This window comes from Neophocaena asiaeorientalis, unplaced genomic scaffold, assembly GCF_003031525.2.
Source record: "Neophocaena asiaeorientalis asiaeorientalis breed wild unplaced genomic scaffold, Neophocaena_asiaeorientalis_V1.1 scaffold438, whole genome shotgun sequence".
Lineage (NCBI taxonomy): Eukaryota > Metazoa > Chordata > Mammalia > Artiodactyla > Phocoenidae > Neophocaena > Neophocaena asiaeorientalis.
Genome location: NW_020173491.1, coordinates 584930 through 610435, shown reverse-complemented (window position 1 = coordinate 610435; position 25506 = coordinate 584930). Strand labels below are relative to the sequence as shown.

General features: G+C 38.7%; 1 protein-coding gene across 1 annotated transcript in view; it reads left to right on the top strand.

Annotated features, from left to right (window-relative positions):
* The window catches only part of N4BP1 (NEDD4 binding protein 1), a 48653-nt gene that overhangs the window by 5972 nt on the left and 17175 nt on the right, over positions 1-25506 (top strand). The window contains exon 2 of the mRNA XM_024747348.1: positions 21281-22974. Coding sequence (XP_024603116.1) covers positions 21281-22974 — 1694 coding nt within the window. The remainder of the gene's footprint in view (positions 1-21280; positions 22975-25506) is intronic.

Genomic DNA, 25506 nt, shown 5'->3' with positions numbered 1-25506 from the left:
GGAAAAGAAGAGAGGGTCTTATGAAGAGTTGATGATTGTCCTTTACCTGAGTTTTTGCTTGCATATTTGTGGAGTAAGAGAGGAGAAAGATAAGGGTAAAGAAAACGCAACTCCAGTAGAAGTGGCCTGTTACTTCATTGACTTCAGAGGGTTAAGATGGACCCTATATTGTTTTATTTCCTTTTCCGTTAGAAGAACTTGGTACCTGGTTTCATGAATGAATTCTTGAACAGTAGATTTGTTCATGGAGGAAATAATTTATAGATGTAATACTGGGTAGTGACAGAAGTTTTTTGTTTTGATTTTACCAGAAAGGAGGTTGGAGGCCTTTTTGCTTTTTCTAGAATGATAGTTTTTAACTCACCATGGTTGTGAAAATCATCTTCTCAAGAAACAGAGGTTTGTTCAGTCTCTTTTGTGGTTAATATTTTGGGGTTATACCAGAATGTTGAAATAAGGGATACGCACGCTGATCGTACCAGCGTCAAAGTGATTGTTCATGACTGTAAGTTTCCTCTTCCCTATTTGTTTACCAGCTAGTATTACAGGGTTTTAATTAAATCAGGGACAACATTTTGTTCTGTGTTGACTTTTTACTAAATTAACATAATCGTATGAAGTTAGAAGGCTTGCATCTCAGAAACAGAATTATAGGGGGAAATCCTTACAGTAATTAATTAAAGAACTGTTTTTTATAAAAATAAGTTTTGTCATATGGAAACAACATAGGAAAATCCTTTTGTTTAAAGAAACTGAATTATTTCTTTTAATTGTTAATTTAAGAGGTTCCTTTGAACTTAGAGAAAGGTTTGTTCAGTCTTAGTGCTTACAGAATTACTTTAATTGATGAATAAGAACTGTGTGGATTCACATCTGAATTTTCTATGTAAAAGTCAGTTGTGATTATGACACCTTTTCATCGAAAATCCCTATCTACCAGTCATCTGGGATCTTTATCCATTCTTGAACCTACGTGTTTAGTTCACTGTATGTTTCATTATTAAACCTGGTCTTTTTAAAATTAAGATAATAAAGTCATTACTTTGTTATAATAGGTTAATGCAGATGATATATCTCTAACAGTTAGACTGATAGATAGATCAGGATTTGGCTGCAGTGATAGAAATTATACAAAATGGTTTAGTTTTCTTCCATTCAATAAAAAGTCTTAAGATAAACAACAGTCCAAGGCTGAGCAGTGGTTAGGAGCTGTCAGGGTGAAGGTCTCTGCAGTTCTTTTGGCCTTTCCCTCATGCTCACAGAATACCTACTGCAGCTCCAGCCATCAAGTCTCTATTTCAAGAAGGAAGGAAGAAGCCACAACACCTTTCTACAACACCCCAGCAGACTTTTCCTTATCTCTTTCTGGCCAGAACTATGTCATATAGCCAATACTTGCAGGAAAGAGAGCTAGGAAATGTTCAGTTTTAAGTAGACACATTGCTGCCCTGAAGAAAATCTGGGTTCTGTTTGTTAAAGAAGCAGAACGTGGATATTGGTAGACAACAGGAATGACTGCCACATCATATTATCTACTTCTCAAAATATGCCTTGAATCCTCACCCTTTTTTTAGTTTTGTTTTTGTAAATAGGAATTTTTTAAATGAGTACTTTATTTTTTGTTATTAAAATGTAATTCCTAAAGATACAAGGTGAGCACATGTCAAGCATTTATTTATAACTCATTTTTGAGGGAACTAGCTGGATAGGAAAACTGATTCAAGGAACAGTACAGGAAATGAATATAGGTACTGAAAAAGAATGTTGAAATAAGACTGCTAGATTGGATACAAAACTTTTCACGTCCTACAGGATAATGAAACAGTAATTTGGGGGTTGTCACAGAAATCATCTGTGTCTTTACTGGACAAAAATATGCAAGTTAAATGTGTAATTTCACAGATTCTGGGCCTTTTTCAATATAAATAGTATGTCAAACAAAAAACACATTCCGCTAGAGCATACAAACATGGGCGAGCTTTTTCTGTAAAGGGCCAGGTGATAAATAGTTTCAGACTTTATGAACCATACAGGGTCTCTGTCTCATATTCTTTGTTTTTGCTTTTTACAACCCTTTAAAAGGTAAAAACAATTCTTAGGGCCCGTACAAAAATAGTTTGAAGGCTGTCCAGTGTATTGCCACTACCACATGTGGCTGTTTAATTAAAATTCAGTGAAATTAAATATTCATTTCCTCAGTTGTATTTCACGTGCTCGGTGGCCGTAATGTAGCTACTGGATACCCATTTGTACAGTGCAGGTACAGAACATATGTCATTACAGAAGGTTCTGTTGGACAGTGCTGCCCTGGCTATGAAATAATCCTTGGTTGGGCCTGCTAGACAGTTCTCTAGTGTGACACTGAGAGAGCATGCAGCTATTCTTTTACCTTACTTCCAGAGTTTCTGTAATTTGTGTTAATTGTGCCCTTGTAGTTATAAATAGCCTCAAAGATTACTCTTGATCACACACACACACACACACACACACACACACACACACACATATGCATGTAGACTAGCCTGATTGTATACAGAGTATGGCAGGAGGTATTAGCAATTACTAACACTAGAGAATTATCCTCTCTGGAAATTTCATAAGGAACCTTAGGTTACCTTTTCAGTAGCTGGGTGGTTTTCATTTGTTTTTGGTTTTAGTTGCCTCTTTTGTCTCTTCTATTTTAAAGCTAGGAAGCAAATCTCCAAAAAAAAATCAAGAAAATCATCTCTACATACTTCACCTGTAGCATTTATACATTTGGATGAATGCTTCTCTCCTCAAGATTCCCAAAATATGCTAAAATTTCTTGCCTGCCAGGCAGGGACTTTCTTTATACTGCATGCCACAGAGTAGGTACCACCAGAGCAGTATCCTGAGTTGGTTCCATAGATGAACTACAGTCCTTGTTTTTTAATAGTAACCTTGCCATACCTGATTAAGTGAGGTTTATTCTTAAATATGACATTCTAATTATGGTCTGTGTTGCACAATGAATTTGTCTAATTTTGTCCTAGTAAAAGGGAGGACAGATTCTTAATGATCCTGAGCAAGTAACTACATTGCCATGAAAAGTAAAGAGACTCAGTAGAAGTAGACCAAGCTTCCCTTTTGATTTGACACAGTTAATAAGTGTTTGTGATTTAAGAAATTCAGAGTAACCCAATGAAATTAATAGTTTTAGCATCCTTATAAGGTGAAAGTCAAATCTTTGTGATTGATTGCCTGGGGACCTTTGCGAAACATCAAAGATAGTTTAGGTGTAAAAGACATTCAGAGTGGTATACTACATAGCAATAGAAAAGAGCAAATTACTGAGACATGCAGTAATGTGGATGAATCTCAGAAATAGTATGCCAAGTGAAAAAAGCCATACACAGAAGAGTGCATACTAATTCTATATGTGACATACTAAGCAAGACAAGAATTGTGTAATTATGGTGGGGAAAACATCAGAATAATTAGAACAGAGCAACTGGAAAACACATTAAATACAGACTGGGTATTAGATGATACTAAGGAATTATTGTTCATTTTCTTGGGTGAGGTAATGACATTATGGTTATACTAAAAAGAAAACGTGTAATGTGTGTGTTTATGCTTGGCGTCTCTCACTTGGAAATTAGCCATGTATCCAGAGAGTGTCCATTAGTTAACCATTTACTGTTGGTCCAACCAGGGTCTTAAAGTTAACTAAGGATGTTGGAAATTATGCTTAAGCTGACAACTGCTGAACAACATAACTTCTGATATCAAAAAATGTAGCAGTGTTACAATTCAATTTAGTTTAATGTATACATTTTTATTTTTCATAATCAATCTCTTCATGAAAGAAAACTTTTAAGTTAAAAAAATCTTATGATGCATTGTATTCTGCACTGATAAAATCAGAGAAAGGCCATCTATTTTTAAATTAGCATTAAAATGATCAAGTCAGATTGATTTGTCCAAGGATTTTTTTTTTTTTTGGCCATGTCTTGCGGCCTGCAGGATCTTAGTTCCCCAACCAGGGGACCAGGGATTGAACCTGGGCCACAGCAGTGAATGCGCTGCTTCCTAACCACTGGACCGCCAGGGAATTCCCTAAGGATTATTTTTATTACATGAATTTGGATTCTAAATACAGATGCCTTTGAAGTTTCAGCTTCTGTGCATTTTGCATTGTTTCTCTTTTGTCCTTAAAAAGCTAACACATTATAAGTTTGGATGTTTAGTTTCTTTATTTTCTAGGAGTTCTAGATATATAGATTTATGTAAAAGCTTGTTCTCTATAAACCAATTCGAACAGAAATTCTTTTTTGTTTGCGGTACGTGGACCTCTCACTGTTGTGGCCTCTCCCGTTGCGGAGCACAGGATCCAGACGCGCAGGCTCAGCGGCCATGGCTCACGGGCCCAGCCGCTCCGTGGCATGTGGGATCTTCCCGGACCGGGGCACGAACCCGTGTCCCCTGTATCGGCAGGCAGACTCTCAACCACTGCGCCACCAGGGAAGCCCCGAACAGAAATTCTTTAAGAAACTTTATTATCTACTTTATTAATAACCCCTGGAGATAAGAATATATTTCACATTCACACCATGAAGAAGTAAAGGCTTTTTCTCATTTATAGAGACAGACACACAGAGAGCTTTCAGCTTTGGTTCCCTAATTGTAGCCACAGGTCGAAAGTAATCCAAAAACACAAAACTGGCCCAGATTTCATAAGGGCTGTTCTTCTGTCAGTAGTCCTGAGACATGTTCTTGCACAAACAGAAGAACAGAAAAGACTAAAACCAGATTTTCCTGTAGTCTCTCATGCCACAGAAAGTGGATCCCTGTTATCTGGTGACAGATCGCCACATGGTCAGACTGTAAAACTCAGATTCCTGCAGACTAGATTCATGTGTGAGACTGACCTGGTAGTCTGTAGCCACTTGGTCCCTGAGGCAGTGTGGAAACGGACATGTGGCGAAGAACCATAAAGTGAAAACACAAAATCAGAAGAGAAAAGAACAGGGTAACAGCATTAGTAAAATTCACTTCCTGCTTGGGATTCACTCTAGGAGCCCAAATTAGGTAAACCTGGGCTCCCAGAGCCAATGAGGTACCCTTCTTGGGCCACTCAGTTTAATAGCTCCAAGCAGGTGAGCTCACTTGGACATCTCCATTGGTCCTACAAGACTGCCAAAGTGAAAATTTATTTTAAAAGTTATAAACATGACTTTCAGACAGTCAGGTATCTCATAAATGAGGGAACCAAAAGGGATGGAAAGGTGTTTCAAAGAGCTTTTGAGGATCTGATTATTTGAGGCTCTGAGTATCTGTACCAAAGAAAAAGAAATGATGGAATAGAATTGCTTGTAGATATAAACTGGCTAATATCTTACAAAGCAGTGAAGTTATAACCATTTCTACCAGATGGAGATAATTGGCATCTCTGCTGGACAGAAATCTGCATTTTGACATGTAGCATCACAGTCTGGGCCCTAATCAATAATAAATGGTGTGTAAGACAAAGGTACATTTCCCAGAGAAGTAAATCATCTTTGGGTGGGCGAAAGAGAGTGCTCCGTTGTGATTGAGAGGCCGTCCTTTTGCCATATTTAGAAGTGTTTGATAATTTTTCTTAATGTTATGCAATCTATTAAAATGAACATCCTCCCCAACTTTTTTGTCATTTGGCCACACTCTCTCTTAAACAATGTTACGCACATCATTGATACTACTAGGCTGGATGTCAGCCTGTGTTCCCAAACTTCCTAATTCCTGTTTTGACATGTATTTGTTAGACATTTATTGATTGATTTCAGGTTTTCTCAACAGTGGCACTATTGACATTTTGGTCAGCTAATACTTTGGTTGTAGGGGGTTGTAATGTACGCTGCAGGATGTTTAGCAGCATCTCTGGCCTCTACCCCCAAGGTGCCAGGAGCACCTCTTCAGTTGTGACAACCAGAATTGTGTCCTGACATTGCTAATTCCCCCAGGAAGAGCAGAAACACCTCTGGTTAAAACCAAGGCCAGTACCCACACTGTCTAGTAGAGTTATGATAAATGCTGTTGTTTAAATAATAAGTTACTGTTGTGTGTAGAAAACAGATTAACATCCTCCCACCCCATTTTTGCCAGTTCTTGAAGGAAGGGTTAAATTAGGCTCCAAAAATAAGGAAACATGCTGAAGTCCAAACCAACAAAGACTTTCAGTATAATTCTGAGGATCTTGAACATTAATCCTTCGCAGTGAGGAGCTTTAGAAAGTATTTGAGGAAGGAGGTGAAGGGTGTGTTTTCAGGCATAGCTTTTATGCTGTTACAAGGCAGTGGAGTGGGACAAGACTGGTGACAGAAAGAAGAGGTTAGTGTTGGTTGTAGTGTTCACATGCAACTAGGTTTGTGAAGGATTGCACGTGAAGGAGGAGGAAAGAAAGCTTTGAATCTAGGCATCTACGTTTCATTGAAAGGAACTTGGACCAAAGATGGAGTGGAGGAGAGCTGAGAGCTCTGATTCAGACCTGTAAAGTTTGAGGCACTTGTGGGATAGGTAGAAATGCCCAGGGGATAGTCTGCAGCCCAACAGTATTAAAGGCTAGAGGTGGACATTTGGAGTTACCATCAGAGAAATAAAAGTTACGGTTGGAACTTGAAAAGCCTATTAGAGTATAATTGAGGGAGAGGACCAAGACAGAACCTCACGGAATATCTGCATTTAATGTACAGTAGGAAAAGGCAGCAAAGGATTTGGGAGGATAGTCAGAAAGATAGGAAGTAAGGACAGCTAGTGGTATCTTAGAAGTGTGGAAGGGAAAGAACTTATCAAGAAGTTGGTCAACGGTAGATATCGTGCCACCTACCAAGTAAGTAGAGAGCCCAAGTAGGAGAGTACAGAGAAAAGGGCCTTTGGGTTTGGCATTAGTTGTCATTCAGGAAAGTGGTTTCAGCTTGAGTGGGGGCAGAATCCAGATTTCAAGGGGTTGACAGGGAAAGGGCTTTAGGCTACTTTTTCAAAAAGTGTGAAGATGAAAAGACCGAGTGGTTGCATGCATAGGCAGTCGGGCTGAGGGAAGTGTTCTGGGGGATCAGGAAGGCTCACGCATGTTTGTAGACAGAGGGGCGGGGTAGGTGGCTAAAGGGGGAGGGATGAATCAAGGTCTGGGAAAATGGCATGGCTTTGAAGCAGAAGCAAGGAGAAGAATTTGTGAAAGGTAGAATTTTTAGATGAAAACAGAGAGGCAGTCAAAGGAATTCATATCTGTTGGCCTCCAGGCTCTGGTAAAATAACATCTTTTACGAAGAGTGAGAAAATTGACAGAAATGAGGTTGGGGACCTGAAGACATTATTTGGGTAAGAGTGAAGATAAGTTGCTCAGGAGAGCTGAAAGTTTTGGAAGCTGTAGAGTTTCAGAGATTTACAGATGTAATGGGGATGAGGTCTAGGGCAGAGTGTGGCCCCTGGTCTGTCTCCAGAAGTAGACTCAGAGTGAGCATACAGGGAAGTCCCTGTGGGGCAGTTAAGGTGCTCCTCCTGGGGAAGAACTCGGTCGGCATTTTGGAAATAAGATTGAGGAGAAAGATGGAACAGAAAGCAAATGTTGGAAATGCATTGGAAAAATGACTAAAATGGTTATTTTTATTTTATAGTGATATTATTAATGTAGGTGACCAGATAGAGACATGTTATCTTAATAGGTTAAAATGGACCTGTTACAGATATGTAGGTAATGATATTAAAAGTTTGTTTTATCTAAGGCACTATGGTGCTTCTAATTTATGTACGCTCTGTAGGACTCATATGTCAAAGTCTAAAAATCATATTAATTCTCCTACTTCCTTTTCTCTTAGAGATAACATATCGCCATTTACGCCAGAGTATCTTAAGTTATAAGAAATCTTTAGAATCCTGAAGTGTGCAGCCAAAGCAGAGAACTACTGGTCCGAACAGTTTTAGAAATCTATCTGTAATGTATTAGGAGCCTCCTTGCCTTTGTAGTTTCTCCCTTCTCCTTGATTTGTGGTGGACTTGAGTATCTTCGGTTATATTTGTGCCAGGGTGCAGTTATGCTCCTGGCAGCTGCCAGAGCGTGTCAGTTCTACGCTCATGATAGATGATCTCAAGTTGCTATGTTTTTTAACCATTATGTCTTCCTTATTTTTGCACCTGTGCTGTCAATTATCATTTGCTGTTCCGTGCTCTGCAGGTAGCACCCTATGCTGTTCCTTTTATATTTTCATTCAGCTGCTTCAAACCATGTGCAATCTGGGAGACAATCTGATAAAGTCCCTGAAGTGTGTGCCCATAAATAAGAGGTGGTAGATAGTGAAGAGTGGTGCCAAGAACCCTTTTCCCAGGTCAAACCTGCAGACTCTTGAATAGCCACTTTGATCCTTTCTGGTTTTAGCTATGTTCTGAATGGCAGGGGTTGCCAGGAGCTTCTCTCTGATTCGTGAATTGTTATATAGTTGAGAAGAGCTGAATTTGTAGAAAGTAGAATAACAGAAATTCATTTTGCCATACGAAAGGGAAGTTACTGTTGTGTATATTATATGCCCCCCCTTTTTTCTTAAAATCCTGAGTAAAGTAAAACAATATATGAATGCTGCAGGATGGAGGGGAAACAATTTTGACTAACATTCAAATGTTCAGGTACCAAATCCAGCCAAATGCAAATGATGACTACTTAGATCCACAGAATCTTTCTTTCCAATACAACTGATGGCCAGACATTTTTGTAACACTGTACGCCTGTATACTTTATTGCTCACTCCTGAACTGGAGTATAGAAATCAATTGTTGCTATTAGTAATTTCCCAAGAGTAAATTGTTAATGAAAAAATTGAATCTGAATCTCAAGGGATAATTACTCATTCCTCTTAGGGGACACGCAAAAAGGAGTTTTGGGTATGTGAAACTATAACAAGCTCCTAGCACAGCTCTTCCTCAAATCTATGCAGTTATTCTTGCATTAATAGTTTTGGTTACTTGGGGGATAATGTCAGACAGCTGTGCTTGTATTGGGCACTTCTCTGCCAGTCTTCCTAGTGCTTACACAATAGGAGCTCTCCTGAGGCCCTCTGTAATCTTGTCATACAGCATCACAGCATGTTATGCATCCACTTTTAAACTTTTTTATTAAAATTAGGAAGTAGGGAATGTAATAAAATAATATATGCACATGGTTAAAAGAAATCAAGTACTAGAGTTTTTATTAAGAATAGCAGTCCCTTTGCTTCTACCCCACCCTAGCTTCCTGAAGGTAACTACTTCGCATTGTTTTTAGCTGTTTGTTCTGATGTTTACCTAAATAATTATAAATAATATACTGCTATTTCTTATCAATATTCGGCATTATGCACTTTCTTTACGATAAATGATGAGGCAAAAACTAGGCCCATTTTCTCAATTGCTATGGTCTGGATATTTGTGTCTCCTCAAAATTAATGAATGTTGAAATCCTCATGCCCAATGTGGTGGTATTAGGAGAATGGGGCCTTTGGGGGGTGATTAGGTCATGAGGACAGAACCCCCATGGATGAGATTAATACCCTTAGAAAAGAGGCTTGAGAGAGCTCCATTGCCCCTTCCACCATGTGAGGACACAACAAGAAGTCCACAGTCTGGAAGAGGGCCCTCACCCGACCGTGCTGTCACTCTGATTTTGGACTTCGAGCCTCCAGAGCTGAAAGAAATATCTGTTGTTTATAAGCCACTCAGTATGGCATTTTGTTACAGTAGCCCAAACAGACTAAGACACCAACATAGTTTTTTGGTTTTTGGTTTTTTTAGTTAAAGCAAGAAACAGGTTTATATAATTATGACATATAAATACTACTTGTTGCAAGGCCAAGTACTTTATTATATTACATTATGTTCCCTTTCTGGTATAGCTTTTAATTTTTCCTGGGATTTTTATCTGCCCTTTTCTTACCTACTTATGAAATTTGCTTTAAACATCCCTAATATTTTACAAATATTCCTTTACATCTTAAGATATAAATATTTCTTTATATCTTAACTATTCTTTAAGCCTCTTTTTCTGGGAGAACACCCCTGGAGTCCTCTTCCCTCCTCCAGTCAGCTGGTTGCTCAGCTTATCTGCCGCATGGCTAAAATCTGTGGACTCCTGTTTGCCACTCTTGGATGGAATTTACTAATTACTTTATCTCTCATATTTTTGGTGGCCTTCATCTTAAAATAGTTTCTCAAGAAAAGAATCCATGGGAGTAATTTTCTCAGCCTTTGGCATGCTAGAAGTGTCTTTATTCTGCTTTATATTTGGTATGTAATGTGGATGTTATAGAATTATAGATTGAAGATCATTTTCCCTTAGCATTTTGAATGCATTGCTACCCTGTTTTCCCTGACTATCCAGACTTGCTACTGAGAATTTGACATTCTGATTATCATTCCTTTACATGTGCCCTATTCCCACCCCACCCACAGGATTTTTCTCTAGTGGGCCTTTGAAAAGTAATCATGCTTGGATATTCTGTGGACCCTTTCAAGGTGGGATCTGGGTGCACTGGCTCCCAAACAAGATTTAATGTAACTTTTTTCACTAATGCATGGGGTCTTATGCATTTTAGTTCCAGGAAATGATTTGTGTTATTTCTTTATTAAGTGCCATTCTGTCTTTTTGGAATGCCAGTTATTTGGACTTAGGATATCCTAGATGGAGGTTTAAAGTTTCTTTTCTCTCATTTCTTTCTTTTTCTGATACTTTTGGAGGGATTTCGTCCACTTTGTCTTTTGGTTCTTCTATTGACTCTGTTTTGGCCATCATGTTCGTAATTTGCTAGTGCTCTTATTCTAATTATTTTTTTCTTAGCATTTTGATATCTGTTTTATGAATTCATTATCATCTTATATCTGTTTCAAAGCAGTAATTAAAATTTTGCTTAAGTTTCCTACCCTGCATTACCTACTTTCCTCCAGTTTTTCTCTATTTTGCATTCTGCTTTATCGGTTTCTGTCTTCGTATTTGCCAGACTTTCTTCTGACGTGGGTTTTTTTTTTTTTTTTTTTTTTTGTTTGGGGGGCTTCCTGACTATCCAGACTTGCTACTGAGAATTTGACATTCTGATTATCATTCCTTTACATGTGCCCTATTCCCACCCCACCCACAGGATTTTTCTCTAGTGGGCCTTTGAAAAGTAATCATGCTTGGATATTCTGTGGACCCTTTCAAGGTGGGATCTGGGTGCACTGGCTCCCAAACAAGATTTAATGTAACTTTTTTCACTAATGCATGGGGTCTTATGCATTTTAGTTCCAGGAAATGATTTGTGTTATTTCTTTATTAAGTGCCATTCTGTCTTTTTGGAATGCCAGTTATTTGGACTTAGGATATCCTAGATGGAGGTTTAAAGTTTCTTTTCTCTCATTTCTTTCTTTTTCTGATACTTTTGGAGGGATTTCGTCCACTTTGTCTTTTGGTTCTTCTATTGACTCTGTTTTGGCCATCATGTTCGTAATTTGCTAGTGCTCTTATTCTAATTATTTTTTTCTTAGCATTTTGATATCTGTTTTATGAATTCATTATCATCTTATATCTGTTTCAAAGCAGTAATTAAAATTTTGCTTAAGTTTCCTACCCTGCATTACCTACTTTCCTCCGGTTTTTCTCTATTTTGCATTCTGCTTTATTGGTTTCTGTCCCCCTCACCGCTGTGGCCCCTCCCGCTGCAGAGCACAGGCTCCGGACGCGCAGGCCCAGCGGCCATGGCCCACGGGCCCAGCCGCCCCGCGGCATGCGGGATCTTCCCGGACCGGGGCACGAACCCGCGTCCCCTGCATCGGCAGGCGGACTCCCAACCACTGCGCCACCAGGGAAGCCCGGGTTGTTTTTTTTTTAATGTTTCGTACTAAATCTGAAAAGCCAGTTGGAAGCCTTGTGTCTGGGCAGGATCTGTTGATAAGTGGCCTTTACCTTGGATCAGTTAGAGAATTAGCCGTTGTTTGAGAGGATATTTTTTTTTGGAAGTCTGTTATCTGGAGAAGAAAGCTTCTTCTTTCCAGGCTGGCTCACTGTTGCTGGCATTCCACTGAGTGGATGTAATCCACTTTTTCTTATCCAGTGGCTACATGGTAGTCAGCAGTGTTTGACTCCTGTGAATTCAGCCATACACTTACTTAAGCTAAACAGGCAGCATCATTTACATATTAGCAGGCAGCAGGGAGCAGCTCCAGTTCTGAGTAAGATAGACTCTACCCTGCCAGTCCTGTGAATATAGTGATAAAACCTGGACAGAATGCATGGAACAGGTATTTAAGGACTCTGAAAAGTAAACAGTAGCAGGCAGATTGGGAAAGAAAACCAGAATTCACAGTACCACCAAACCAGTAGTGAGTTTACCATTTTTTCCATTGTTATCTCTCAGCCTGAACTCAATACAGCCTAATCTGGAAGTGGAAATGGGCACTAGGGCACAAAAGGAGCACCTGGAGAAGCCCTCTAGTTTAACTCAAGGGGCAGAAAATGGAGCATGTAATACTGTGCAAAAATCGGTTTTGTTTTTCTTCACTCCACTGCACACCAGTTTCCAAACAGTCCTATGATGGTGGCAGTGGGAGCTTGCAGGACTCAAAATTCTGAAGGAGGAGAACCTTCCTCTCTGATTGGTGGGGTTGTGGTTCCAGGAGGATGGGGCCAGTCTCATTGCTTTCTCTCCCTCTCTGTCCTTTGGATGGACCAGGCACAGTTGCAGAAGTGTAAGGCAAAGTGGGGTAACCAAAGCCCCATCTTTCTGACTGGAGGACTGAAAAGAAGAGCGCAGGGAAGCAGAAAACACTAGAAAGATGGCAGAGAGGGAGGAGCTCAGGAAAATGACTCCATAAAAGTTGTGTGTGATCTCCTAGGTTCATCCCCAAGCTACACACGTGCATGGATCTACTCCTTATCAGCAAAACAAAGACTATTGAGAACAATAGAAAAACCACCATCCAGGTCCCAGATTGGCCACTGGGTATCGCACATGTGGGACAGATACAAATAGCACTGCAGAGGCTTTAAAAACTGAACTGATGTTGGGACCACAGCTCACAGAAGACTGGGTACAGCTTGCAACCTGAATCTAACTAGGTCAATTACCTGCTAGAACAGAAATGTTGACATTCATCATGGGTTTAAACAAGACACAGAACTCATAATATTCAAAATGGATACAATACAAAATTACTTGGCATATGAAGAACAAGGAAAATACCAAATCTCATGAGAAAAAACAGTGGACACCAGTGCCAGGATGACACAGGTGTTGGAATTATTTAACAAAGAATTTAAGACATGTATTATAAAAATGCTCCAACAAGCAATCACAAGTACTCTTAAAGCTAATAGTAAAAGAGAAAGTTTCAGCAAAGAAATAGAAGACATAAAGAAGAACCAAATGGAAAGGTTAGAACTGAATACTACAATAACCTAAATAACACCTCTCTGGATGAACTCAGTTTTTATTCTTTTAAAGATTAATTAATTTTTGGCTGCGTCAGGTCTTAGTTGCAGCACACAGGATCTTTCATTGCAGCGTGAGGGCTCTTCGTTGTGGCACACGGGCTTCTCTCTAGTTGTGGAGTGCAGGTTTTCTCTTCTATAGTTGTGGCGTGCAGGCTCTGGAGTGTGTGGGCTCTGTATCTGTGGTGCATGGGCCCTGTAGTTTGCAACATGCAGGCTCTCTAGTTAAGGTGTGCGAGCTTAGTAGTTGTGGCGCGAGGGCTTAGTTGCCCTGTGGCATGTGGGATCTTAGTTCCCTGACGAGGGCTCGAACCCGAATCCGCTGCACTGGAAGGTGGATTGTTTACCACTGGAACACCAGGGAAGTCCCTGAACTCAGATTTTAAATGGAGATGACGGAGTAGTCAATGAACTTGAAGATAGAACAATGGAAGTTATCTAATCTGAACAAGGTGAGTAGAGGAGAAAGTGTGGTGCTAAAAAAAAATTTGGAGAAATAATAGCTGAAGACTTCCCAAGTTTGGCAGAAGATGTAAACATAATGATTCAAGAAACTGTGAACTCAAGCATAATAAACTCAAAGAATTCCACACCAAACATGTCATAACCACACTGCTGAAAACTGAAGACACATTAAAAATCATGAAAGTATCAAGACAAAAACACAGTTCAGGGAACAGCAACTACAGTGAGTACAGATTTCTCATCAGAAACCATGGAGACCAGAGAAGTGACACAATATCATTTAAGTGGTGAAAGGAAAGGACTTTTAACCAAGAATTTTCTGTCAAGTGAGATGAAAGTGAAATGAAGCATGATAAAGCATTCTCGGTTGAAGAAAACACTAAAATCATTGCCAGTAGCCTGCTGGAAAAGAATTGCTGAAGGAAGTTCTTCAGACAGAAATGATATACTACATCTGGGTAAATACAATAGATTACTTTCTGCTGTTGAGTTCTTTAAAGTGAGTTAAGGGTTGAAAGTAAAATTTATGACATCATCTGATAGGATTTCAAATGTATGTACGTGGAATTGATGAGATAGCTGTAACATACAAGAGAGAGCAGGGAGGGTAGAGACTGAGGGTAAAGGAACCCATATGATGGTGGTGTTCTAAAATTTATACCCACAGGAGTTTAAATTATGGAGGTGACTGAGTGATGGCACGGAGAAGTCAATGCCATTGAAAGAAGAGTTTGATTACTTAACATTTCCCAAGACAAGAGGGCACGCCTCACCTTGCAGGGCCATCAGGTTTTTGGCAGGAGGCAGAAGCAGGAGGAAGGGGAAAGGCATAGCAGGGTAAACAGTTTAGGATTGGCTAGTTTGGATAATCCCTGCCAGCTCTGGGGCATAGGGTATGCCCTTAGTTGTTTGGTACCTGGTCCTGGCTTGGTACAGGACTTGATTTGTGAATTAGATAAGGAGAAGGGGCGGAGGCACAGCATTGTACTCGAAAGGCATGCTGTAAGCAGGCTGGCCACAACTCCTAGGGATTAGCTGGCTGGGCGGGCGAGTCTCTCCCCAGGTCTGAAAGGCCTCCCAAGATGTCAAAGCATCATAAGGTACAGAAAATAAAAAACACGAATAGTATGGGTGGTAAGGTTTATACATTCCTATTGAAATGATAGACTACTGATTTTAAGTGGACTGCGAAAATTAAATATGTAATTGATCGCATGACTACTTTAAAAACTACATAAAGCGATACGGTAAAAAATACAATAAATTACATTGTAATACTAAAAAATGTTTGCACAATGCACAAGAAGGCCAGATAGGGAAAAATGGAATTAAAAATAGGGAACAGGCAGAAAACAAACAAATGGTAGACTTAAATCCAAACTTACTGATACTTTCATTGAAATTAAACAGTCTAAACGCACCAATTTGAAAGAGATTATCAGAATGGATTTAAAAAAACAACCAAACTGTGTGTTGTCTTCAAGAGACTTATTTCAAATATAATGTTACAGGTAAGTTAAAATTAAAAGGAGGGGAAAATATACTGTGTAAACATTAACCGAAAGGAAGCTTGGAGTGGCAATATTACTGTCAGACAAAATAGCCTTCAGAGCAAAGAGAGGGTCAATTTACTGAAAAGACATAACATTGCTAAATGTGTATATTCCTAATAATAGAGCTGCAAAATAGTTAAAACAAAAACTGGTAGAACTGAAAGGAGAAATTGACATACCTACAGTAATAGTTGGAGGCTTCAACATGTTTCTCTCAACAGTTGATAGAACCATGAGACAGAAAATCCGCAAGGATATAAGAGAACTCAACACCGCCAACCAACCAGGTTCTAATTGATGTTTATAGAACACTCTGCCCAGCAACAGCAGAATACACATTCTTTTCAATGCCCACGGAATGTATATCATGATAGATTATAACCTGGGCATAAAACGAATCTCAACAAATTCAAAAGAACTGAAATCATATAGAGTGTGTTCTCTGACCACAAAGGAATCAAACTAGAAATTAGTAACAGAAAGATAACAAGAAAATATCCAAATACTTGGAAACTCAACAACAGACCTCTGAATATTAGATAATTTGAAGAGAAATTTTAAAATACATTGAGCTGAAGGAAAATGAAAATAATATATATTAAAATTTGTGAGATGTAGCTAAAGCAGTGATGAAAGAGAAATATTTTTAAATTTAAAAAATATATTTATTTATTTTTGGCTGCATTGGGCCTTCGTTGCTGCGCATGGGCTTTTCTGTAGTTGCGGTGAGCAGGGGCTACTTTTCGTTTTGGTGCGTGGGCTTCTTATTGCGGTGGCTTCTCTTTGTTGCAGAGCACGGGCTCTAGGCACATGGGCTTCAGTAGTTGTGGCACACGGGCTCAGTGGTTGTGGCTTGCGGGCTCTAAAGCGCAGGCTCAGTAGTTGTGGCGAACGGGCTAAGTTGCTCCGTGGCATGTGGGGTCTTCCCGGACCAGGGATTGAACCCCTGTCCCCTGCATTGGCAGGCGGATTCCTAACTACTGCGCCACCAGGGAGGTCCCCTGAAAGAGAAATTTATAACACATATTACATTAAAAAAGAAGAAAAGTCTCAAATCAATAATCTAAGCTTTCACCTCTAGGAACTAGAAAAAGATGAGTAAAATAAACTCAAAGTAAGCAAGGGGAAGGAAATAAAGAGCAGAGGTCAGTGAAGTTGAAAATACAGAAATAATAAACTTGATGAAACAACAAGCTTGTTCTTTAGGAAAAAAAGTCAGTGAAATTGACAAACTTGAGCAACACTGAAGAAGACATAAATTACTAATAATCAGGATATCAACTACAAACCCTGCAGACATCAAAAAGATAAGGAAATCCTACAACTTTACACATGTAAATTTGACAACTTAGATGAAATTAGCCAATTCCTCAAAAAGTGGAGACTACCATAACTTACCCAATATGAAATAGATAGTTTGAATAAGACCTACAGCTGTTAGGGAAATTGAATTAATAATTTTAAAATTCTCAAATCACAGCAAGATCCTTTTTGATTCACCTCCTAGAGAAATTGAAATAAAAACAAAAATAAACAAATGGGACCTAATGAAACTTAAAAGCTTTTGCAAAGCAAAGGAAACCATAGACAAGACAAAAAGGCAACCCTCAGAGTGGGAGAAAATGTTTGCAAACGAAGCAACTGACAAAGGATTAATCTCCAAAATATACAAGCAGCTCATGCACCTCAATATCAAAAAAACAAACAACTCAATCCAAAAATGGGCGGAAGACCTAAATAGACATTTCTTCAAAGAAGACATACAGATGGCCAATAAACACATGAAAGGATGTTCAGCATCACTAATCATTAGAGAAAGGCAAATCAAAACTACAATAAGATATCATCTCACACCAGTCAGAATGGCCGTCATCAAAAAATCTACAAACAATAAATGCTGGAGAGGATCATGTAGATTGATACAGCCACTTTGGAGAACAGTATGGAGGTTCCTTAAAAAAGTAAAAATAGAGCTACCATATGACCCAGCAGTGCCACTACTGGGCATATACCCTAAGAAAACTGTAATTCAAAAAGAGTCATGTACCACAATGATCATTGCAGCTCTATTTAGAATAGCCAGGACATGGAAGCAACCTAAGTGTCCATTGACAGATGAATAGATAAAGAAGATGTGGCACATATATACAATGGAATATTACTCAGCCATAAAAAGAAATGAAATTGAGTGATTTGTAGTGAGGTGGATGGACCGAGCGACTGTCATACAGAGTGAAGTAAGTCAGAAAGAGAACAACAAATACTGTATGCTAACACATATATATGGAATCTTTTTTTTAAAATGGTTCTGAAGAACCTAGGGGCAGGACGGGAATAAAGACGCAGACACAGGGAATGGACTTGAGGACACGGGGAGGGGGAAGGGTAAGCTGGGACAAAGTGAGAGAGTAGCTTTGAGATATATACACTACCAAATGTAAAATAGATAGCTAGTGGGAAGCAGCCTCATAGCACAGGGAGATCAGCTCAATGTTTTGTGACCACCTAGATGGCGGTGGGGGATAGGGAGGGTGGGAGGGAGACGCAAGAGGGAGGGGATATGGGGATATATGTATACATATAGCTGGTTCACTTCGTTATACAGCAGAAACTAACACAACATTGTAAAGCAGTTATACTCCAATAAAGATGTTAAAAAATAATAAAATAAAATTCTCATAAAAGGGACTTCCCTGGTCGTCCAGTGGTTTGCGCTCCCAATGCAGGGGGCCCGGGTTCGATCCCTGGTCGGGGAAACTAGATTCCGCATGCCGCAATGAAGCTCCTGCGTGCGACAATAAAGACCCTATGTGCTGCAGCTGAGACTCGGCACAGCCAAATAAATAAATATTAAAAAAAAAAAATTCTCATGAAAGAAATTGCTGAGCCAAGCTGTTTCACTGGAGAAGTCTACAAAGTGTTTAAAAGAGTTAACACCAATTCTGCACAATCTCTTCTAGAAAATACAAGGGCAGAGAACACTCCTATATTCATTCATAATCAGTATTTTCCCGATGCTAAAACCAGACAAGGCAGTACAAAATATAGCAAATAGAATCCATCAATGTATAAAAAATTATACATCATGACCAAGTGGTGATTATTCCAGCGGTAGAAGGCTGGTTAAATATTGAAAAATCAGTTAGTGTAATCTATCATACTGACAGACTGAAGAAGTGAAATCATAACGTGATTACGTCAGTTGATTTAGTAAGGCATTTAACAAGTTTCAACACTCATGTTTCATGTTCATGCTCCTAGAAAAGTAGGAATATAGGGTAACTTCCTTAATTTGATGAAGAATATCTACAAAAAGTTTAACTTAATGGTGAAAGATTGAATGTTTTCTCCAAAGACTGAAGGAAAGCAAGCATGTCAGCTCTCACCACTGTTTTTCAGCACAGTGCTGGAAGTTCTACCAGTACAATAAGGCAAGAAAGTAAAAGGCATATAGATCAGAAAAAAAAAAAAGGAAATGACATAATTGTCTGCATAGAAAATCCCAGGGTATCTAGAAGAAAAAAATCCTAGAATTAGAAATATGATCAGCAGGGTCACAGGATATATGACCAATATACAAAAATCAATTGTATTTCTATTTATTAGCAGTGAACACATAGGAACCAAAATTAAAATGCAGTGCCACGTTCAGTTGCTCAAAAAAAATGAAATACTTGGGCGTAAACCTCGTAAAACGTGTATAGGACTCAAAACTATAAAACAGTGATGAAAGAAAGCAAAGATCTGGAGAACTGGAGAGACATACCATGTTCATGCATCAGAAGAGTCAGCAGATGTCATTTGTCCTCAAATCAATGTGCAAGTTTAACATAATTGCTAAATAAGATTATGCTAAAATTTGATTTGGAAAGGCAAAGAAACTAGAATAGCTAAAAATAATTTTTAGAAGAAGAATAAAGTGGGAGCAATCATTGTCCAATTTTATGACATCAGATAATTATAATAGTCAAGACTGGTATTGGTGAAGGGATAAATTCATAAGTTGATGGGACAGAATAGGAAACCCAGATATAGACCCACACAAGTTTGGCCAACTGATTTTTGACAAACAGGCAAAAGCAATTCAATAGAGAAAAGATAGTCTTTTCAGGAAATGATGCTAGAGCAACTAGATATCCATAAGCAAAAAATGAACCTCGAACAAAGCCTCACATTTGATAACAAAAATGAACTCAAAATGGATTATAGATTTAAATGTAAAACTTTTAGATGCTAACACACGAGAAATCTTTGGGACCTAAGTCTTGATGAAGAAGAAACCAATAAATGGGCTTCCTTAAAATCAAAAACTTTTTCTGTCACAAAAGAGGATGAAAAGACAAACTATAGATTAGAGGAAAATATTTGCAAGCCACTTACTTGACAAAGGATTCATTCATACCACCAAGCCCATAGATATTCCACGTTTATCCAGAAGAACATAAGAGAGGAAAGAATTCATGACTGAGCATTATTATAGGGCGTGGGGTGAGCTTTTCCCCTTGATGTGTTCCTTGTATTTCTGGTGTTCCATCTCCTTGTAGGAATCTTGTAGTTCGTGTGTAAACAAGGAATATGTACACATTTGTATATAAATTCTAGTGGAGGACATGTGGCCATTATAACAGCAAGTGTACATAGTAGGTGCAAGTTTGTAAAGCCTCATTGTAACCGGTTGCACAGGTTGAACTTTTTAAAATAGCACCATTTTGGATAACGCCATTCTGATTTTAGTGTAAAGTATAGATCAGATATCGCCAGGCTCATTTCTTACAGATGTCTGTCCAGAAAGCTCTCACTGATAATTTGAAGTAACAGTGTTTATTATTTAGTAAGCACGTGTGAGACACTATTGTCAGAACTTTACATTTATTATTTCTTTGAATTTCCTCAAAACACCTGAGATTGCACTGGCCTCTCTCTCTTTCACTGTCGCAGAAACTGGGCTCAGATGGGTTAGGTAACTTGAGCAAGGTCACCAGTTGCATGGCTGGAATTTGAGCCTAGGAACTGGCTCCAGTGCCCAGGTTATTAACAAGTATGCTCCATTGTTTGTGTGAGTGCTTTTTGCACGTTTACTTGATTCACACTTCAGCCTCCAGTGGCAACCTAATTGCTTAAGAACCCAGTTCCCTTTTTTACCTCGTTCAGGCCTCTTTCTCAGGCCTCTTTCAATATCAAATTTCACTGGAAACCGTAGCTTTATATCTGAGAAAGGCAGTACTATTCAGCATTCTGTGGTTCTTTATATTTAGATCTACATTTAAATAGTCTGGTCTTTCTTGGAAAACAGATGTAAAAGTATATAGGGTATATACATTGTTCCAGCCAGCTAGAATAATTTTTTTGTTAAACTGATCTTGTTATTAAATGCCTTCAAAAAAATCAGTCTGTTTCATCTGGAAACAATAGTAGCAAAACAAAAGTCAAGGTTTGTTCTGGAGTAAATCTTCTCTCTTAATTATGTCATAGTAGTAATAAATGACTAGTAGCAAGCAAAGATGTTTATTCTTTATAGACATAAATAAATCCAATCTTGTCATTATCCACTGTGCAGCTGGGCAAACTCCTAAGATCATATTGCAAGATACACTATTGAAAATGTTACACATACCTACCTTTTAGACTTAGATGCAAAGTTTTCAGTTCCTCTGAAAACAATTAAGTGACTTATATCTGTTATTTTAAATATTTCAGTTAAAACGTGGTATTTTTTCCAAGGATGTTAGCATGCTTTTGACTTTTGTGCAGCTTGATATTGGTAATTTCATGTGTAACATAGTAATGTGCTGTAAGGAGCTTTTGTAAATTGATCTAATTTCTTATTTTCTCTTTACAGGAATATATTAAAGGAATCTGTGAACCAGAACTAGAAGAAAGAGAATGTTACCCCAAGGCCATGCACTGCATTTTTGTTGGGGCACAGAGCCTGTTTCTGAAGAGCTTGATTCAGGACACCTGTGCCGATCTCTGCATTCTCGACATCGGTCTTCTTGGCATCAGAGGAAGTGCCGAAGCTGTGGTCATGGCTAGGAGTCACATTCAGCAGTTTGTAAAGCTCTTCGAGAATAATGAGAACCTACCCAACAGCCAAAAAGAATCAGAGGTAAAAAGGGAATTTAAACAATTTGTTGAAGCTCGTGCAGACAGTTACACAATGGACTTGTTGATTTTACCCACTTCCTTGAAAAAAGAACTTTTGGCACTCACCCAAGGTGAGGAGAATCTATTTGAACCGGGAGATGATGATGTAATTGAAATTAGAGATTCTAAACAAACAGAGTTTACACAGAATGCTGCCACAGGGCTGAATATTTCCAGAGATGAAATTGTTTTGCAGGAAGAGGCAAGAAATAAAGCTGGGACTCCTGTTTCTGAGCTTACAAAACAAATGGACACAGTCTTTTCTAGTTCACAAGATGTACTTTTTGTTCCAATAAATGGTGTAACGCCAGATGAAGAGGCGCTTTCCAAAGACAGAGTTTGTCACAAAAGGAGGTTTTCTGATTCTGAAGAAAGGCATACCAAGAAACAGTTTTCTTTGGAAAATGTTCAAGAGGGAGAGCTTTTACATGATGGTAAGACATTAGCTGGAAGTGTAATCATTGACCTATCTGATTCTTCTACTGATACCGAAAATTTAAGTCCAGATGTAAAAGACACTACTGAGGAAATGGAATACAACATCCTTGTAAACTTTTTTAAAACCATGGGCTATTCCCAAGAAATTGTAGAAAAGGTCATTAGGGAGTATGGGCCATCTACTGAACCATTATTACTCTTGGAGGAAATTGAAAAGGAAAATAAAAGATTCCAAGAAGACAGAGAATTTCCACCTGGTACTGTGTATCCAGAGACCAAGAGAACCAAAAATAAAGGTGTTTGTAGCAGCATAAATGAGCTTACAGCAGATTCCACTCCAAAGAAAACACAGACTCACACACAGCAAAATATGGTAGAAAATTTTTCTCAGTTACCATTCAAAGTAGAATCGAAACCATGTACCTCAAATTGCAAAATTAATACTTTGAGAACGGTGCCAATAGAACAGAAACAAGAAATCTGGAGTTCAAATCAGAACTACATTTGTAATATAGACCTTGAAACTGATGGCCTTTTACCCTCTCTAGCCCCTTCAAGTCCCAAAGAAATTGTCAATTTTGTTTCAAGAGGAGCTTCAAGTCACCAGCCCAGAATTCCAGTTTCTCCTGAAAATGGTGTGCAGCAGCAAGCAGAACCCTTGCTTCCAAATAATATGAAGTCTGCCTGTGAAAACCGCTCGAGGTGTTGTACCTCTCCTCAGTCTAAGCCAAATTGTCCACCCCTTTCTCCACCAATGCCGCTGCCCCAACTGTTACCTTCAGTTACTGATGCAAGGTTGGCAGGACCTTCTGAGCATATCGATTCCTCGGTTACTGGAGTTCAAAGATTTCGAGATACTCTGAAAGTGCCCTACAAGCTGGAATTAAAAAATGAACCAGGGAGGACGGATTTGAAGCACATTGTTATAGATGGGAGCAATGTTGCAATTACGTAAGTCCACTCTCTTCAAATTATCGTTTTCAGTAGGCCTCTTAGCCATGTCTCAGAATTGCATGTGTTTGTAGAACTATCCTGTGCGTCTGTGTAGTTGACCTATAGCCTTCCCTGACAGAAAGAAGAAAACAGCTGATTGGGAAAGTTTTGTTATTCCACCCTCTGGCATCGTATAAACTCTTCCTTCACTCTGCTGAACCTGTGTTTCTGAGAGCAAGGAATGATAGAAAACTTGCCTTTTCACATTGCGTTTCCCAGTGATAAGCAGTAAAGGGACTTTTAAATCCTTAGGTTCTTAATGCCATGAACACCATTAGGTTTTGAATACAAGGATGAAGCTTAAGACAAAAAAGAGATTTTTTCTTTTTATGTACAGCATGCCAGGTCTTTAGCCATGTATGTGCAGGGATAATAGGTGTGATGTACTTCTGTTATACTTTTGTTGATAGAGTGATAGCAATTTCCTTTCTAAGGAAGTTCTTCAGTTTGGGCTTCTTTATGGGCCTCTGCTCCTACTAAAAGTTTGTATATTTGTTTTTAGTAAAAGGAGTTAAATGATCGTTTCCATTTAGCCTGTCTTGGAACCCTCTTAGGATTCTGATTTTATACTTCCAGTGTGGGATTGGATTTGTTCTCTAAGGGGCGGTTTGATATAGTGACTAAGGAGAGTTTGGGGGTCAGAGAGTCTCCACCTCACTGTGGACCAGCTGTTTGACATCAGGCAGGTTTCGGCCTCCTGAGTTTCACTTGCTACAGCCTTTTGCCCTGTCCTAAAGGACATCTTTATCACGCCGTTTCAACAACTGCTAGGTAGTCTCCCTCCAGTTTTCAAAACCAGTTACTCCACTGATTTTGAAGAAGTCTTCAAGGTGTAGCATTTAAGTAGCTGCAGTTCAAGAAATGGGCATGGAAGGTTGGCAGGACCTTCTGACATGGAATGAAGTCGTTGAAATACAACTGGCCCTTTAACGATGTGAGGTTAGGGGGCACCGACCCTCTGCCCAGGCAAAATAACTTTACCATTCGGCCCTCCATAAAGCTGTTCTGCGTCCTCAGATCATACAGTACTGTAGTATTTACTACTGGAAAAAAATAATCCACGTTTAAGTGGACCTTGAAGTTCAAACCTTGTGTTGTTCAAGGGTCAGCTGTACTTTTCTGAATTGCCGAATGTTTATGTGACCTCTTTCCTAGGAGTTCTAAAAGATCAGTTAATCCCCTGATTTTTCAGGAATACTTGATAAAATTGAAAAATAAAGTGAATTTTATTATTAAAATACGCATTTATTATGTATGCGTTATTTTTTGTTTTGTTAATTTTTTTGTTGTTAGAATTTTCAAAGAAATTCACAAGAAGATAATAGGATGAATTCCGTATTGGTTTCATTTGGGATCCGCATGTGCCCATCACATACGTGGCCCGTCTTGTTTCATCATTTCAAACATTGTTTCACCTATACCCCCACCTGCTGCCTTTCACCCATTTTGAAGGAATTCTCAGATATTTCATTTCCATCTATAAATACTTTAGTATCTGTTTTTTAAAATGCAGGGATTCTTTTGATTTTTATTTTTTTGAATGGTGCTGTACTTTGCTGTCAAAAAAAGAAGAAAATGGCCAGCATTTCATATGTTAAAGTTTGAATATAGGCAGTAAAAATGTGTAATATACTTGTCTCCATTTCCAAATAATACTGTTTATTGTCATTTCACTTTGCTTTTTGGCAGTTCTTTTGGGGGAAACCCAGCAAATGACCCACAGCTGCATAGCATTATCTAAGTAAAAATGTAAAGTGCAATTTCAGTCAGTCACAGTCCAAGCCCCACAGTAGTTCCTCCTTGTTACAATTTTTTGAGCCAAATGATGATATAAAATTTAGGTCACGATTATGAGTAATATTAATCCTTTCTCATTTTTCTGTGTATGGAGAGATTTCCCAAATTGGTGTTCAAAGACTAAGAAATGCAAGTTAAGGTAGAATGAGCAGTGATAATGACACTTTTAAAAAACCTTTATGTGGTAACTAGTATATTTCTCAAAGGGGTCACTATTGGAATTTAGAGTGGCACTGGCTATCCAGGACAGGGTGTTTTGCATATCTAGTCCCTCCTACTTTGCCCGTACTGCCCCCTGGCCATTGTGACACCCCAAAACAGTGTCACGTATTTCCTAACACCCTTCAGTACAGTACCGTTTCTTTTGAAAACCGCTGAATTAGTGCACTAAGGGAAACCATAAGCTGCTTATTTGAGAGAGGATTTCGATTTTCTTTGAATTCACAGGTGTCTCAAAAGCAACTCTTTTACAAAGTATGTATTATCCTAAGAAGACAGACTTATACTTAATTTGATGTAGATTGCTCTGAAAACATCAGTAATTAAAATTAACTCTTACTCTGGGAAGAAACTCTTTAATGGGTACAGGGTTTTATTTTGGAGTGATGGAAATGTTTTGGGATAAGATATAAATGGTGGTTGCACAACACTGTGAATGTACCAAATGCCACTGAATTGTTCACTTTAAAATGA